This window comes from Salmo salar, chromosome ssa14 (genome assembly GCF_905237065.1).
Source record: "Salmo salar chromosome ssa14, Ssal_v3.1, whole genome shotgun sequence".
NCBI classification, from domain to species: Eukaryota; Metazoa; Chordata; class Actinopteri; order Salmoniformes; family Salmonidae; genus Salmo; species Salmo salar.
Window position 1 is genome coordinate 86,716,542 of NC_059455.1, and position 17,844 is coordinate 86,734,385.

The window sequence follows — 17,844 nt, forward strand, 5'->3', positions numbered from 1 at the left end:
TTAGATACTGCTGCACTGTCAGATCTAGAAGCATTTCACTACACTCACAATAACATCTACTAACCATGTGTATGTGACCAATAACATTTGATTTGATATACTTGAAGAAATTAGGGGATGGTAATCTCCCTGACCAATGAATGGGGAATGTTTAATGCCCCGCCAGGCAGACTGTTGACCAATCACGTTCACGTTGTCATGCTGACTAAACCTACCTATTTTCCTTGACTAAACCTGCCTATTTTCCTTAACTAAACCTGCCTATTTTCCTTAACTAAACCTGCCTATTTTCCTTAACTAAACCTGCCTATTTTCCTTAACTAAACCTGCCTATTTTCCTTAACTATACGATATTCCATAGAACAAGTTAATTATCACACATCTCTGAAAAGATTTGTAATGTTGTGCTTCTTGTTCATGTAATTCATGCTAATGTTGCGTTTTGTGCTAGCGCCCAATTGACTCCCATTCACTCCTTGACCCAGAATGCACCACACAGTCCATTTACAACGTAGGGGCAACATGCACAATGGCCGTTAATATGAATTGAATGGAGTTTACCATCTTCTCATTTCTGTTATGGTCCCCTTACCACTTCCTGCTGGGAGGTGGTCCTCATGTGGTCCAGCTGCGTCTCCATCCTCCGGCATTCGGCCTGGGCATCGGCCAGGCTGGCACGGAGGGCGTCGGCCTCTAGGCGGGCGCGGTACAGCTCGGTCATGGTGCGATCGCGGGTGTTCGCTGAGTCACGGAGTTCCGACGCCAACATGGCGGCCTGCTGGCGAGACGCCTGGAGCTGCTCTTCACACTGGCGAAGCTGCTCCCTCAGACGACCCATCTCAGCCTGGAGAGAAGTCAGAGCAGACAGGCTAACACACACACACACACACACACACACACACACACACACACACACACACACACACACACACACACCCCTCACCTTGTCGACAGCGTGTGTGTGCAGCTCTTTCTCCAGACGGTCCTTCTGAGTGATGCAGGCTCGGAGCCTGTCCAGTTCTTCCTGGAACTGAGCGATGGTCACCTCTCTGTTGAGCTCCACAGCCTTCAGCATCTGCAGCTCTGCACTCAGCTTAGTGTTCTCCAGCTCCGTGCTGCGCAGGTGGCCCTACACACACACACACACAGACACACACACACAATTAGAAACTCACAGACATACAACTGCGTACACACACACACACACACACACACACACACACACACACACACACACACACACACACACACAGAGTGTATCCTCTCACCTTGTAGAGGTCCCTCTCGTCCTTGTCGTTCTTCAGTTGAGTCTCCAGACTGTCTCTTTCTGCTGTCAGCTTCTTCAACCTGTCTCTCAGACTGGACAATAACAACAACCATCACAACAGGTAGAGGATTCTACTGCAATAACATCAATAATGTTCATTCTCTGTAGAGTATCTATGGTGTGTGTTCCTCCTCACCAGTCCAGTTCGGTCTCTTTCTGCAGTCCTTTCTGTGTGACTCCCAGTAGGTCCTCCTCCAGCTGTCTGACCCGGTCTGTGGCCTCCTGCAGCCTCCTCCTCACCTCCTCCCGCTCCTCTGACAGGCCCTGGGAGGAGCGCAGCAGCTCCTGCAACCACACCACAGGACACTTAACCTGTCAATCACACTGTCAACCAATCACAGACAAAGGAAGTCAGTCCAGTCAGACCAAGGGTGTCAAACTTGATTCCTGAAGGGCTGCCGAGTGTTTGCTGGTTTCCTTTCAATTTGTGTTCAATAAAGACCTAGACAACCAAGTGAGGGGAGTTCCTATCTAATCAATGACCTTAACTGATCAATCAAGTACAAGGGTCGGGAAGAGCAAAATCCTACAGATGCTTTGCCCCCCTGAGTTTGCCCCTTTGTCGATCAATGGAAATGCTGTGTGATAACGAATGTCAGGCATATTTCCCTTCAAACACGCTGGCTAGTTCTCCCTCCTAATGTTCTGAATAGGACAGGAGACAGGGAGAGGAAGCCAGTACTAGTTTTCCCTCCTAATGTTCTGAATAGGACAGGAGACAGGGAGAGGAAGCCAGTACTAGTTTTCCCTCCTAATGTTCTGAATAGGACAGGAGACAGGGAGAGGAAGCCAGTACTAGTTCTCCCTCCTAATGTTCTGAATAGGACAGGAGACAGGGAGAGGAAGCCAGTACTAGTTTTCCCTCCTAATGTTCTGAATAGGACAGGAAACAGGGAGAGGAAGACAGTACTATCCTGTACCTGGTCCATCCAGTGATCTCTCCTGTTGGAACACGCTCATGTTAAGAAGTAGAGGACATTAAATCACCCACAACACACACTGCACCTGACAGACAAGAATGCCTACACACACCCCTCCATCTCTTAACACACACACACACACTTGTGCATCAGATGCAAACAGACAGGTGCAGTATAGGAAAAATATATATAACACACACACACACACACCGTGTCTGCCTCTGGGCTTGGATCCCTGGATGGCCGTATGATTTACTGCAGACGTTTGGGAGGCACTTCAGCAGCGCATAAAGACCTTATAAAAAGTGTCATCGTAAAACTAGCAGCCGCAAAATATGTACTTATGTTTTCATGTTCCAGCTAAAGGATATTTTAATCAGTGCTGACTAGGTATCCCCCTTTCCCGTACTACACACACACACACACACACACACACACACACACACACACACTTCAAGCAGAGTTCATGTCTAAGAAAAACCACCAGGGGGCAGTAAGAGACTGGTTCCAAAATCATCAAACTTCTCCCCTGGCAGTTTGGTTATTCACTCTACAGCACACCAAATATTATCTCAAATTTTACTCATTCTCAGCAGTTGCACTAAGATGAAAGATGAGACAGGAAAAGGAGAGAGAAAGACAGAGAGGGAGGGAGAGAGAGAGAGCGATGGAGAGAGAAAGATAGAAAGACAGAGAGAGGGGGAGAGAGAGAGAGAAAGAGAGAGCGATAAAGAGAGAAAGAGAGAAAGAAAGAGAGGGGGAGAGAGAGAGAAAGAGAGAGCGATGGAGAGAGAGAAAGAGAGAGCGATGGAGAGAGAGAAAGAAAAACAGAGAGGGCGAGAGAGAGAAAGAGAGAGCGATGGAGAGAGAGAAAGAGAAAAACAGAGAGGGGGAGAGAGAGAAAGAGAGAGCGATGGAGAGAAAGAGAGAGCGATGGAGAGAGAAAGAGAAAAACAGAGGGAGAGAGAGAGAGAGAAAGAGAGAGCGATGGAGAGAGAGAAAGAGAAAAACAGAGAGGGGGAGAGAGAGAGAAAGAGAGAGCGATGGAGAGAGAGAAAGAGAGAGCGATGGAGAGAGAGAAAGAGAGAGCGATGGAGAGAGAGAAAGAGAGAGCGATGGAGAGAGAGAAAGAGAGAGCGATGGAGAGAGAGAAAGAAAAACAGAGAGGGCGAGAGAGAGAGAAAGAGAGAGCGATGGAGAGAGAAAGAGAAAAACAGAGGGAGAGAGAGAGAGAAAGAGAGAGCGATGGAGAGAGAGAAAGAGAAAAACAGAGAGGGCGAGAGAGATAGTAGTTCCCCTAGTAGAATGGCGTGACTGAGTCATGTTTGTCCCTAAAGCTGGGCAGGGCCTTGTTTCCCTCAGGTGGTTTTGTGGACACCAGTCTCTCATTCCACACACATTGCAAGCGGGTGGCATTGTTAGTGTGTGTCTGTGCGGGTGAATGAGAATGTGTGTGTGGGGGGAGGCGGAGTAGTTTGTGGGATTGATTGTGTGTGCGTGTGGGCTTGACGTCATATTTGATTACTCTGTGGTTGAGATGGAATCACCCTGACGCCAAATGCTTGGGAGACCGTATCCCGTTAGCGTTCAGGCCCAGTGACTCAGATCGTTAAAGAGGGACAGAGAGACTGGCACACACACACACACACACATACACAGCTTTGTGTGTTCAAACATGGCCAGAGATCATTCATAAACTTCAGGCCTTTGATGTTTTTAACCTGTGATCACTGAAGAGGAACTGGCAGCGACTGACTATATCTACACTCACAGGTGTCTCTCCTGCTCCCCCTCTCTGTACAGCTTCCTGACTACAATATACAGAGCATTCAGAAACAATTCAGACCCCTCAACCTTTTACACATTATGTTACATTACAGCCTTATTCTAAAATGGATTACATTGTTATTATTTTCCTCATCAATTTACACACAATACCCCATAATGACTAAGCAGAAACAGGTTTGCAGAAATGAATACAGAAGTATTCAGACCCGTTACTCAGTACTTTGTTAAAGCACCTTTGGTAGCAATTACAGCCTCAAGTCTTCTTCAAGCTTGGCACAAATGTATTTGGGGAGTTTCTCCCATTCTTCTCTGCAGATCCTCTCAAGCTCTGTCAGGTTGGATGGGGAGCGTCACTGCACAGCTATTTTCAGGTCTCTCCAGAGATGTTCGATCGGGTTCAAGTCCAGCCTCTGGCTGGGCCACTAAAGGACATTCAGAGACTTGTCCCGAAGCCACTCCTGTGTTGTCTTGGCTGTGTGCTTAGGGTCGTTGTCCTGTTGGAAGGTGAACCTTCACCCCAGTCTAAGGTCCTGAGCACTCTGGAGCAGGTTTTCATCAAGGATCCCTCTGTACTTTGCTCCATTCATCTTTCCGTTGATCCTGACTAGTCTCCCAGTACCTGCCGCTGAAAAACATCCCCACAGCATGATACTGCCACCATCATGCTTCACCGTAGGGATGGTGCCAGGTTTCCTCCAGACGTGACACTTGGCATTCAGGCCAAAGATTTCAATCTTGGTTTCATCAGACCAGAGAATCTTGTTCAGGCCAAAGAGTCCTTTAGCTCCCTTTTGGCAACTCCAAGCAGGCTGTCATGTACCTTTTACTGAGGAGTGGCTTCCGTCCGGCCACTCTACCATAAAGGCCTGATTGGTGGAGTGCTGCAGAGATGGTTGTCCTTCTGGAAGGTTCTCCAATCTCCACAGAAGAACCCTGGAGCTCTGTCAGAGTGCCCATCGGGTTCTTGGTCACCTCCCTGACCAAGGCCCTTCTCCCCTGATTGCTCAGTTTGGCCAGGCGGCCAGCTCTAGGAAGAGTCTTGGTGGTTACAAACTTCTTTCATTTAAGAATGATGGATCACTGTGATCTTGGGGACCAGAAATGTTTTGGTACCCTTCCCCAGATCTGTGCCTCAACACAATCCTGTCATCTCGGAGCTCTATAGACAATCCCTTCAACCTCATGGCTTGGTTTAGCTCTGAAATGCACTGTCAACTGTGGGACCTTACATAGACAGGTGTGTGCCTTTCCAAATAATGTCCAATCAATTGAATTTACCACAGGTGGACTCCAATCAAGTTGTAGAAACATCTCGCGGATGATCAATTCGAAAGAGGATGCACCTGAGCTCAATTTTGATTCTCATAGCAAAGGTTCTGAATACTTATAAGGTATTTTTTATATATACTCTTTATATAAATTTAGTCGACTTGTCGATTGTTTGGTTGGTAGACTTTTGGTCTTTAGTCGAGCAATCAGTCGCAAATTCCTCTAATTTTTTTAATGGTGCACAAGACACCGGTCTGATTGGCGCCTGTCTCAGTGGACTAATCCATTGTGGAGGCTGTGGGGATGGCACAGTCCATCACTCTAAGACGTGCATTGCTGAAATTGTATATGGTGATATTATGTAAGAACAATGGTGCAACACTAATAAAACAAATATTTCATAACAAATGCGCCATCTCCCGCGTTGGATAGCGGTCGCTGTCTGCCGTTCTGAAACACTGTGCTGTTGAATTGGCACCTTTTCCTAGACCATGTTGCTATGTGCATAATAGCAAAGTTAACCAGCATATTGGTGTTGAGAACAATGCGGAGAGAGGAAACCCCAACATAATTAGGTTTAGGTTCATAATCAATAGCCTAACTGTTAAATGTGCCTGACTTTATAAATCATCCATATACATAATATATACAGTACCAGTCAAAAGTTTGGACACACCTACTCATTCATGTGTTTTTCTTTATTTTTACTATTTTCTACATTGTAGAATAGTGAAGACATCAAAACTATGAAATAACACATATGGAATCATGTAGTAACCAAAAAAGTGTTAAATAAAATATATTTTATATTTGAGATTTTATATTTGCCTTGATGACAGCTTTGCACACTCTTGGCTTTCTCCCAACCAGCTTCACCTGGAATTCTTTTCCAAGTCTTGAAGGAGGACACATATGCTGAGGACTTGTTTTTCCTTCACTCTGAGGCCCAACTCATCCCAAACCATCTCAATTGGGTTAAGGTTGGGTAATTGTGGAGGCCAGGTCATCTGATGCAGCACTCCATCACTCTGCTTCTTGGTCAAATAGCCCTTGCACGGCCTGGAGGTGTGTTGGGACATTGTCCTGTTGAAAAACAAATGATAGTCCCACTAAGCGCAAACCAGATGGGATGGTGTATCGATTCAGAATGCTGTGGTAGCCATGCTGGTTAAGTGTACCTTGAATTCTAAATAAATCACAGACCGTGTCACCAGTAAAGCACCCCCACACCATAACACCTCCTCCTCCATGCTTCACGGTGGGAACCACACATGTGGAGATCATCCGTTCACCTACTCTGCGTCTCACAAAGACACGGCGGTCTCAAATTTGGATTCATCAGACCAAAAGGACATATTTCCACCAGTCTAATGTCCATTGCTCATTTTTCTTGGCACAAGCAAGTCTCTTCTTCTTATTGGTGTCCTATCTTCTGTATACCACCCCTACCTTGTCATAACACAACTGACTGGCTCAAACGCATTAAGAAAGAAATAAATTCCACAAATTAACAAGGCACACCTGTTAATTGAAATGCATTCCAGGTGACTACCTCATGAAGCTGGTTGAGAGAATGCCAAGAGTGTTTAACAATTTTTTGATTAATACATGATTCCATGTGTTATTTCATAGTTTTGATGTCTTCACCATTCTTCTACAATGTAGAAAATATTTTAAAAATAAATAAAATAAAAACTTGAATGAGTAGGTATTCTAAAACTTTTGACCGGTAGTGTATATATACAGAAATAAGACATTTTGTCTGTTTGATTAATAGCGTACTGATTCCGTGAGCACCAAGCCTCACACAACCATGTTGGATAAAGCAATTTCACAAATTCAGCTGTTTTTAATCTTTGCTATGCTGTAATAAAGGCTTTATACTTTATATTTAACAGAAAAACAGCACCTGTTTGTCACACATACTACTGAAGCAGCCATCACTCCTATACCCTCTTTTCTTCTTCTTCTTCTTGTTATTATGATCATCATTATAATATGACTAATGTCATTATCATTAGTAGGCTTAGTATAGCAGCCTTGCATAACTACCATCGATCTGTAGGACCGTCCTGTTTAACGGTCTTCATACCATAACTTACTTAGGCCCATATGTCAATTTATAGGCTGCTATACCCATCAATCATGCATTCGTTCATGTCATCACACAGCATACGTGTCATTCATGATTTGAAACGCAATCAAACATTTTAGTTTGAAAATTACATAACAAAAGGGAGCCTTGAATAATTAGCCTAAACTATAAAGAAACCATTCCATGGTCGGCAATTGCATTCACGAATGCATGCGACTGTTTTTAGTCTTTGCTGTAATAAAGGCTTTACAAAAAAGATACACTTATACATTTATTTAGTGTTGTTAACACTGTTCCAAATGGTCATTTATATTGTAACCTAACAGCACCTGTTTGGCACAGATAATATCCAGGCAGCGTTTGCTCCTTACCTTTCTTATTTGTCTTGATCACCAGTTGCTTCCACAACTAAGTCAAATGTCTTCCACAGATCTGACTTCCCCTTTCCCTCCTGAGCAACCAGTAAACATTCGCCCATTTCGAGTTTCCTTTCACATCCTCCACATCCATTTTGCTGTCACATGTGTTACAGTGTTTGGAGTTTGTTATAACCAATTTATTGATGAAATTATGATAAGCTATAGGTTAGGTCCTATTGGTCACGTGCATGCGATGCATACATGTGTCACGTAAAGAGAGCAAGGGTTGAGGGAATAGGGAATGTTTTTCCTAAACAAATGAAGGATTTCGGTAACAGAACTTTCTGTGGTAGTCTGAGCCTGGCCCGGCGGACTCCCTCTAGAGTCATTTGTGTCTTAATTCTTTCATCAAACAGTGTGCTGCTTAATGCATCCAACAAGCTCAGTACATATAGTCAATTTTATTAAAACACATAGGGTGTGTCTATATATGGAAAAATACACATTTTAACATTTCAACCATGGATTGTGCAGCCTCCTGTGCTCATTTCCTCATCTCCCTTCCTCTCCCCCTCTCCTCTCCCTCTCTCCTCTCCCTTCCTCTACCCCTCTCCTCTCCTCTCCCTTCCTCTCGTATCTCTTCCTCTCCACTCCCTCTCCCTTCCCTTCCTCTCCCCTCTTCCTCCCTTCATCTCCCTTCCTCTCCCTCTCTCCTCTCCCTTCCTCTCTCCTCCTCCTTCCCCCCTCTCTTCCTCTCCTCTCCCTTCATCTCTTAATCTCTTTCGCTCTTCCTCTCCTCTTCCTCTCCCCCTCTCCTCTCCCTTCCTCTCTCATCCTCCTCTTTCCTCTCCCTTCCTCTCTCCCCTCTTCCCCCCTCTCCTCTCCTCCCTTCCTCCTTTCCTCTCTTCTTCCTTCATTCCTCTCCATTCCTCTCCCACTCCTTCCTTCCTTTCCTCCTCTCCTCCTCCCCCTTCTGCTCCCACTCCTCTCGTCCTCTCTCTTCCTCTCCTCTCCCCTCTCTCTCTCTTCCTCCCCCTCGTCCTCTCCCCTCTTCTCTCCCTTCCTCTCCTCTCCCTCTCTTCCTCTCCCCTCCTCTCCTCTCTCATTCTCTCTTCCTCTCCTCTTGAATTCCTCTCTTCCTCTTCACTCCCTTCCTCTCTTCTCTCCCTTCCATTCCTCCTCTCCCTTCCATTCCTCCTCTACTCTCTTCCTCTCCCTTCCTCTCCTCTCCTCCCCCTTCCTCTCCTCTCCCTTCCTTCCTCTCCTCTCTTCCCTCCTCTCTCCCCCTCTTCCCTCCTCTCTTCCTCCCCTCTCCCCCTCTTCCCTCCTCTCTTCCTCCCCTCCCCAATCCTCTCCATTCCTCCCTCTCTTCCCCCCACTCCTCTCCCTTCCTCCTCCCCTCTCCTCTCCTCTCCCTCCCTTCCTCTCCCTTCCATTCCTCCTCTCCCTTCCATTTCTCCTCTCCTCTCTTCCTCTCTCATCCTCTCCTCTCCCCTCCTCTCCTTTCCTCTACTCCCCCTTCCTCTTCTCTCCCTTTCTTCCTCTCCCCTCCCTTTCTTCCTCTCATCTTCTCACCTCTCCCTTCCTCTCCCTTCCTCTCTTCTCCCTCTCTTCCTCTCCTCTCCCTCTCTCCTCTCCCTCCTCCTCTCCTCCTCTCCTTCTCTCCTCAAATTCCTCTCTTCCTCTCCCTTCCCCTCTCCACTCCTTTCCTCTCTCCTCTCCCTTCCTCTCCCTTCCTTCCTCTCCTCTCCCTCTCTTCCTCTCCCCTTCTCTCCTTTCCTCTCCTCTCCTCCTCTCCACTCCCATCTCTCCCTTCCACTCTCCTCTCCCTTCCTCTCTTCCCGCCCTCTCCGCTCTTCCCCCTCACCTCTCCCTTCCACTCCCCTCCTCTCTCCCCCTCTTCCCTTCCTCTCCTCCCCCCTCCTCTCTTTCTCCTCTCCTCCCTCTCTTTCCCAATCCTCTCCATTCCTCCCTCTCTTCCCCCCACTCCTCTCCCTTCCTCTCTCCTCCCCTCTCCCCTCCCCTCATCCTCTCCTCTTCCTTCCTTCCCTTCCTCTCCTCTCCCTCTCTTTCCTCCTCTCTCCCCCTCTTCCCTCCTCTCTTCCTCCCCTCTTCCCCTCTTCCCCTCCCTCTCTTTCCTCCTCTCTCCCCCTCTTCCCTCCTCCATTCCTCCCCTCTTCCCTCCTCTCTTCCTCTCCCCCCCTCTTTTCCCCAATCCTCTCCATTCCTCCCTCTCTTCCCCCCACTCCTCTCCCTTCCTCTCTCATCCCCTCTCCTCTCCCCTCATCCTCTCCCTTCCTCTCCCTCTCTTCCTCTCCCCTCCTCTCTCCCCCTCTTCCCTCCTCACTTCCTCTCCTCCCCCTCCTCTCCTCTCCCTCCTCCCTCTCGTCCCCTAATCCTCTCCATTCCTCCCTCTCTCCCCCACTCCTCGCCCTTCCTCTCCTCCCCCTCCTCTCCCTTCCTCCCCTCCTCTCCTCTCCCTCTCTACCTCTTCCTTCCTCTCTTCTCCCTTCCTCTCCACTCCCATCCTCTCTTCTCCCTTCCTCTCCACTCCCATCCTCTCTTCTCCCTTCCTCTCCACTCTCATCCTCTCTTCTCCCTTCCTGTCTTTCTCTCTCCTCTCCCTTCCTCTCTTCCCGCCCTCTCCGCTCTTCCCCCTCACCTCTCCCTTCTTCTTCTCCTCTCCATTCCTCTCTTCTCCCTTCCTCTCTCCTCTCCCTTCCTCTCTTCCCGCCCTCTCCTCTCTTCCCCCTCTCCTCTCCATTCATCTCCTCTCCTTTCCTCTCTTCCCCCCTCTCCTCTCCCTGCCTCTCCTCTCTTCCCCCCTCACCTCTCCCTTACTCTCTCCTCTACTCTCTTCCCCCCTCCTCTCTTCCTCTCCCTCTCTTCCCCCTCCTCTCTTCTTCCCTCTTCTTTCCCCCCTCCCTCTCCCTCTCCTCTCCCTGCCTCTCCTCTCTTCCCCCTCACCTCTCCCTTCCCCCCTCACCTCTCCCTTCCTCTCTCCTCTACTCTCTTCCCCCCTCCTCTCTTCCTCTTCCTCTCCCTCTCCTCCCCCTCCTCTCCTCTCCCTCCCTCACCTGGTTGTGCGTGCGTAGAAGGTAACAGGTCTCCCTCTCCTGCTCCCTCTCTCTGTGCAGCCTCCTGTGCTCCTCCTGCAGCTGCTGTTTCTCCTCCTGAAGGTCATGCATTCTCTTCAACAGCTCCCTGCGCTCCTGCTGCGCCTCCTCTACACGCTGCTGCTCACCACAGGAGGGGAGAGGAGAGGGGGAAGAGAGGAGGGGAGAGGAGAGGGGAAGAGAGGAAAGGGGAAGAGAGGAGAAGACAGGGGGGAAGAGAGGAGGGGAGAGAAGGAAATAGAGGAGAGGAGGGGAAGAGGGGAAAGAAAAGAGGGGGAAGAGAGGAGAGGAAGAGAGGAGGGGGAGAGAGGAGGGGAGAGGGGGAGAGAGGAAGGGAGAGGTGAGGGGGAAGAGATGAAGAGGAGAGGGGGGAAGAGAGGAAAGAAAGGGAGAGGACGGGGGAAGAGAGGAAAGAAAGGCAGAGGAAAGGGGGGAAGAGAGGAAAGAAAGGCAGAGGAGAGGAAGAGAGGAAGGAAGATGAGAGGGGAGAGAGAGGAAGGAAGAGGAGGGGAAGGGAGAAGAGAGGGGAGGGGAGAGATAGGAAGGAAGAGGAGGGGAAGGGAGAAGAGAGGGGGGAAGAGAGGAAGAGGAGAGGGGGGGAAGAGAGGAAGGAAGAAGAGAGGAAGTAAGAGGAGAGGGGGGAAGAAAGGAAGGAAGAGGAGAGGAGAGGGGGAAGAGAACAAGGGAGAGAAGAGGAAGGGAGAGGAGAGAAGAAGGAAGAGAGGAAGGGAGAGGAGAGGGGGAAGAGAAGAAGGGAGAGGGAAGGGAGAAGAGAGGGGGGAAGAGAAGAAGGGAGAGGAAGGGAGAGGAGAGGGGGAAGAGAAGAAGGGAGAGGAGAGGGGGGAAGAGAAGAAGGGAGAGGAGAGGGGGAAGAGAAGAGAAGAAGGGAGAGGAAGAGAAGAGAGGGGGAAGAGAAGAAGGGAGAGGAAGGGAGAGGAGAGGGGGAAGAGAAGAAGGGAGAGGAGAGGGGGGAAGAGAAGAAGGGAGAGGAGAGGGGGAAGAGAAGAGAAGAAGGGAGAGGAAGAGAAGAGAGGGGGAAGAGAAGAAGGGAGAGGAATGGAGAGGAGAGGGGGAAGAGAAGAAGGGAGAGGAGACGGGGGAAGAGAAGAAGGGAGAGGAAGGGAGAGGAGAGGGGGGAAGAGAAGAAGGGAGAGGAAGGGAGAGGAGAGGGGGGAAGAGAAGAAGGGAGAGGAGAGGGGGGAAGAGAAGAAGGGAGAGGAGATGGGGAAGAGAAGAAGGGAGAGGAAGAGAAGAGAGGGGTAAGAGAAGAAGGGAGAGGAGAGGGGGAAGAGAAGAAGGGAGAGGAGGAAGAGAAGAAGGGAGAGGAGAGGGGGAAGAGAGGGGGGAAGAGAAGAAAGGAGAGGAAGGGAGAGGAGAGGGGGGAAGAGAAGAAGGGAGAGGAGAGGGGGGAAGAGAAGAGAAGAAGGGAGAGGAAGAGAGAAGAGAGGGGGAAGAGAAGAAGGGAGAGGAAGGGAGAGGAGAGGGGGGAAGAGAAGAAGGGAGAGGAAGGGAGAGGAGAGGGGGGAAGAGAAGAAGGGAGAGGAGAGGGGGAAGAGAAGAGAAGAAGGGAGAGGAAGAGAGAAGAGAGGGGGAAGAGAAGAAGGGAGAGGAAGGGAGAGGAGAGGGGGGAAGAGAAGAAGGGAGAGGAGAGGGGGAAGAGAAGAGAAGAAGGGAGAGGAAGAGAGAAGAGAGGGGGGAAGAGAAGAAGGGAGAGGAAGGGAGAGGAGAGGGGGAAGAGAAGAAGGGAGAGGAGGAAGAGAAGAAGGGAGAGGAGAGGGGGAAGAGAGGGGGGAAGAGAAGAAAGGAGAGGAAGGGAGAGGAGAGGGGGGAAGAGAAGAAGGGAGAGAAGAGGAGCCAATTGTATAAAGTGGATTAGAATGTTTTTGCATATATTTGGTAATCGCATTTAGACTGTATACTGGTACATTTAGACTGTATACTGGTACATTTAGACTGTATACTGGTGCATTTAGACTGTATACTGGTGCATTTAGACTGTATACTGGTACATTTAGACTGTATACTGTACTGGTGCATTTAGACTGTATACTGGTGCATTTAGACTGTATACTGGTGCATTTACACTGTATACTGGTGCATTTACACTCTATACTGGTGCATTTACACTGTATACTGGTGCATTTAGACTGTATACTGGTGCATTTAGATGGCTATACTGCATCTCTGTATGTGTACCTCCAGCACACTGCTCTTGGTGGTCACCACCAGTATGTCTGAGTTGCTGTCGTCCTCGGTAACGGTGAGACAGTCCTCGGTGGGCGTGGCCGGGCGAAACAGGAAAGGCGTGCTGGCGCCTCTGATGTCACCCATGTGCGTGACGTAACAGAGCTGATAGAACTCTCCGTCACTCTTGGGAACATAGTACCCTGTGGAGGGAGGAGACAGTGGGAGGACGTTACGAAGGTTGTGTAGTGTGGCATTTTGAGTCAGTATCATCAGGTGAATTGGAGGAGTGCTGATCTAGGACCTGGTCCCCTTTGTCCATATAATCATATTCATTATGATCTAAAAGGCTAAACTGATCCTAGGTCAGCACTCTGAGAGGCGTTGTGAACATTGGCCCAGTCCACAGTCTATGGGCTGAATCCTGACTTTGTGTATAAATCTTCTCTTATAATGCACCACTCATCTTCTATACGTTTCATCTTATTCTGATAGTAAATGCATTCTTCAATCAACGGTCAAAGTAAAGTCAGAGTAAAAGTCCAGTAATTTAACTGCACTGTATTTGAGGTAAAGATCACGGTCAGTGATGTTAAACATATGCAGAAGTCAGAGAGTTTCACCAACACACTACAGAGGTCTCATATTTTCACTGTCTCATATCTGACCATGACAGCCCCTGTAAAACCAGTTCACCGGTCCTCCATGGAGAGAGAGTGTGTGTGTGTGTGTGTGTGTGTGATCCCTACAGAGGCAGAGAGTTGTTCAAGTCTCTGACCACGGTTGCGGTTGGGTTCCATCAATAAAATAAGGGAGGTGGTTTTTATATGACCGTTAAATCCAGGGGTTGTCTTAGTATACCACGGTAGTTGTGTGTGTGTGTGTTTGTAAGTAAGTGCGTGTAAATGAAGTACAAATATATAAATAAAACAAGGTTAAATAATAAAAGAAACAAATGGACAGTGTGTTTACACGTGTGGGAGTGCAAGTTATTGTTTTACCTTTATTTAACTAGGCAAGTCAGTTAAGAACGAATTCTTATTTTCAATGACAGCCTAGGAACAGTGAGTTAACTGCCTTGTTCAGGGGCAGAACAGATCTTTACCTTGTCAGCTCAGGGATTTGATCTTGCAACCTTTCGGTTACTAGTCCAACGCTCTAACCACTAGGCTACCTGCCGCCCCAGTGTGTGTGTTTATGTGTGTGAGTGTAAGTGTACAGTGTGTGTGTGTTTATGTGTGTGTGTTTATGTGTGTGTGTGTAAGTGTACAGTGTGTGTGCGAGTTTACCTTGGAACACCACAGCTCTGTGTACGGTGCTTCCAGGTTGGTAGTTTTCCGGCATAGGAGACCACAGGAACGTGTAGTAATCCCTCGCTGTGTTCCAACCTACCTACAGACCCAAAGCAGGAGAGGGTCTAGCTAAAACACACACTACCATAGTGTTCTCACACCAAGACAGGACACATCGCAAGACTGGGTTGCATTCCTAATGACACGATATTCCTTATTTAGTGCACTATTTATTTGTATAGATACATACAGTTCTAGTCAAAAGTTTGGACACACCTACTCATTCCAGGGTTTTTCTTTATTTTTACATTGTAGAATAATAGTGAAGACATCAAAACTATGAAATAACACATATGGAATCATGTAGTAACCAAAAAAAAGTGTAAAACAAATTAAAACATATTTGAGATTCTTCAAAGTAGCCACCCTTTGCCTTGATTATAGCTTTGCACACTCTTGGCATTCTCTCAACCAGCTTCATGGGGTGCACCTGGAATGCATTTCAATTAACAGCTGTGCCTTGTTAAAAGATAATTTGTGGAATTTCTTTCCTTCGTAATGCGTTATTGACCTATATGTTAAAAAAAGACCAAATCCGTATTATGGCAAGAACAGCTCAAATAAGCAAAAACAAATGACAGTCCATCATTACTTTAGTCAGTCAATACAGAACATTTCAACAACTTTGAAAGTTTCTTCAAGTGCAGTCGTAAAAAAAGAAACTTCCATTGCTATGATGAAACTGTCTCTCATGAGGACCGCCACATTAAAGGAAGACCCAGAGTTACCTCTGCTGCAGAGGATAAGTTCATTAGAGTTACCAGCCTCAGAAATGTCAGTGATTTATTCAGTGTCAGTGATTTATTTAGAATTCAAGGCACACTTAACCAGCATGGCTACCACAGCATTCTGCATCGATACGCCATCCCATCTGGTTTGCGCTTAGTGGGACTATCATTTGTTTTTCAACAGGACAATGACCCAAAACACACCTTCAGGATATGTAAGGGCTATTTGACCAAGGAGAGTGATGGAGTGCTGCATCAGATGACCTGGCCTCCAGGGGCGAAAATCTGATATCAACTTTGGGGGGGGACAATTACATGAAATTTTCTCAAGAGCAATTCCTGAGGGGGACACCAAAAGTAGTGCTGTAACACATAGCCTATGTTGTAATATGGTAAATGTATATTGAGGAACCAAAGAAATAAGGTGTTTGCCGTACTCCTAACTACCGGTACCCAAAACTACACAACTACATTTACATTTTTGTCATTTAGCAGACGCTCTTATCCAGAGCGACTTACAGTAGTGAATGCATACATTTCATACAATTTCATACATTTTTTTTTTCGGTGCTGGCCCCCCGTGGGAACCGAACCCACAACCCTGGCGTTGCAAACACCATGCTCTACCAACTGAGCTACAGGGAAGGCTAACGACTCACAACAGCAATACCATTGCCTTTAACAAATCTTAGTTCAGTCACCAGTTTAAGTTGAGAGTGGGGGTATCCATGGCATTTTCCAATTATGTTCCTATTTTACAAGTAAAAAAAATTGAGAACCTTTCATAATGTTGCCAAACAAAGACTCAACAAACTTACCTGAGACTCCCTGTCTCTGCCAGTCTGTCCCTGCATATCTGTCCCCAACTCTGCTGTCTGTGTGCCATCTGTTGCCTGCTCTGCCTAATGACATCATTATGAAACATTTCCATTAGAATTTCATTTCTTTCTTATGAACATTTTATCAACTAGTCTTTGAGATATTAGGCTACTAGGGTTCTTACTTTGCGTTTTGGTGTACTGAAAAATACTCTGATGTCCGTCTTTTATTTTTCTGCCATTTTTCTACCTGGCTGGCTGGCTACACACACACACAGTGTGTAGGTTATTTACAGTAGGAGATGGGCTTCTATCATCTTATCATTCTATTTGGGCTTCGATCTAAAAGGTAGCTAGCAAATGTGAAACGGATTAAAATGACAAGAGTTGACAGCTGTATGAGTTCACCATTTACACAACATATGCTGCAACCTTTTGTAATTTTAATAGTTTGTTTCATATTGGCTGGCTTCCAACAATAGCTGAATTTGCAAAGCTAGCGAGCAGTTTCAGTGGTGTTTGCTATAATCTTTGCTACCCGGGTTAAATAAAATAAATAAATAAAAGTTCCCTTGCGACAATTTAGCTTTTGCAACGAGACCATTAAATATATTTAAGACAATGGTAGAAGAGAGTGTAGTTCTGTTCAGTTTGGACTTCAGTTTATCGCTAACCTTATCACAGGGACTTTGAAGCACTAACTTACATCATCTGCATGCTGATCTCGGAATAAATTGACGATAGCAAAGATTCCATCTTTGACGAGGCCACATAAATGGAATAGGTACTAGCTAGCTTAATAGTTCATATTTGCGCGCTAGCTCTGCATATTCAGCTAGTGTGTGTGCGCAATTGACTGGATTAACCTCACATCAGTTACGTTCATTGAGTGCCTTTCAGACAGTAGACACGACCCCTCTGTTACCTTGCCAGTGGATCAAACCATTTTGAGGAAAAGGGTGGGGGGGTCGCAATCTTTTGAAACTTAAAAACGCACTATTAAGTGTCTATAATCAGCACAATTGCTTTCATTGCGTATTATTAATATTATTTAAATTACATAGTTATGTTTCAGTGATATATTGGGGGGGACAAATCATATTTTTCCCAGGATGGGGCGGTCGTGTGTCCCCCCGTCCCCCCCGCGATTTCCGCCCCTGCTGGCCTCCACAATCACCTGACCTCTACCCAATTGAGATGGTTTGGGATGAGTTGGACTGCAGAGTGAAGGAAAGGCAGCCAACAAGTGCTCAGCATGTGGGAACTCCTTCAAGACTGTTGGGAAAGCATTCCAGGTGACTACCTCATGGAGCTGGTTGAGAGAATGTAATCAAGGCAAAGGATGTCTACTTTGAAGAACCTCAAATATAAAATATATTTTGACTTGCTTAACACTTTTTTGGTTACTACAAGATTCCATATGTGCTATTTCATAGTTTTGATGTCTTCACTATTATTCTACAATGTAGAAAATAGTAAAACTGTAGACCTATTTCTTATTTTACAAATGTGCCCTGTGCATATAACATAAATATTCACATCATACCTAAACATATAGACATTAACATACAAAAACACAGTCATGGGAAGCACAAATAAAACATCACAAACCACACAGAAGTCACAAATAAGTCCCCAATCAATACTTTCAACTGCCCAAACAGCACCAGAACATCAAGATTAAATGTCTTTTGAATTTTAATCCAGTAATACGATGCATTAAAACTAAAAGCAGATTTACCTAGCTCAGTGGAGACCCCTGGAACCTCAAGAGTTAACCAATCCTGTAAACGGGTTAGGAACCTCAAGAGTTAACCAATCCTGTAAACGGGTTAGGAACCTCAAGAGTTAACCAATCCTGTAAACGGGTTAGGAACCTCAAGAGTTA

At 46.8% G+C, this 17,844-nt stretch overlaps 1 protein-coding gene across 4 annotated transcripts in view; it reads right to left on the reverse strand.

Moving 5' to 3' along the window:
- LOC106570524 (tax1-binding protein 1 homolog A) overlaps positions 1-17,844 on the reverse strand; it is a 51,458-nt gene that overhangs the window by 21,168 nt on the left and 12,446 nt on the right. For all 4 annotated transcript variants that reach the window (XM_014142940.2, XM_045694914.1, XM_045694915.1 and 1 more), the window contains exons 3-9: positions 14,348-14,450; positions 13,071-13,261; positions 10,836-10,994; positions 1,464-1,612; positions 1,269-1,359; positions 944-1,129; positions 593-844 (exon numbers count right to left, since the gene is read on the reverse strand). In XM_014142940.2, coding sequence (XP_013998415.2) covers positions 593-844; positions 944-1,129; positions 1,269-1,359; positions 1,464-1,612; positions 10,836-10,994; positions 13,071-13,261; positions 14,348-14,450 — 1,131 coding nt within the window. The remainder of the gene's footprint in view (positions 1-592; positions 845-943; positions 1,130-1,268; positions 1,360-1,463; positions 1,613-10,835; positions 10,995-13,070; positions 13,262-14,347; positions 14,451-17,844) is intronic.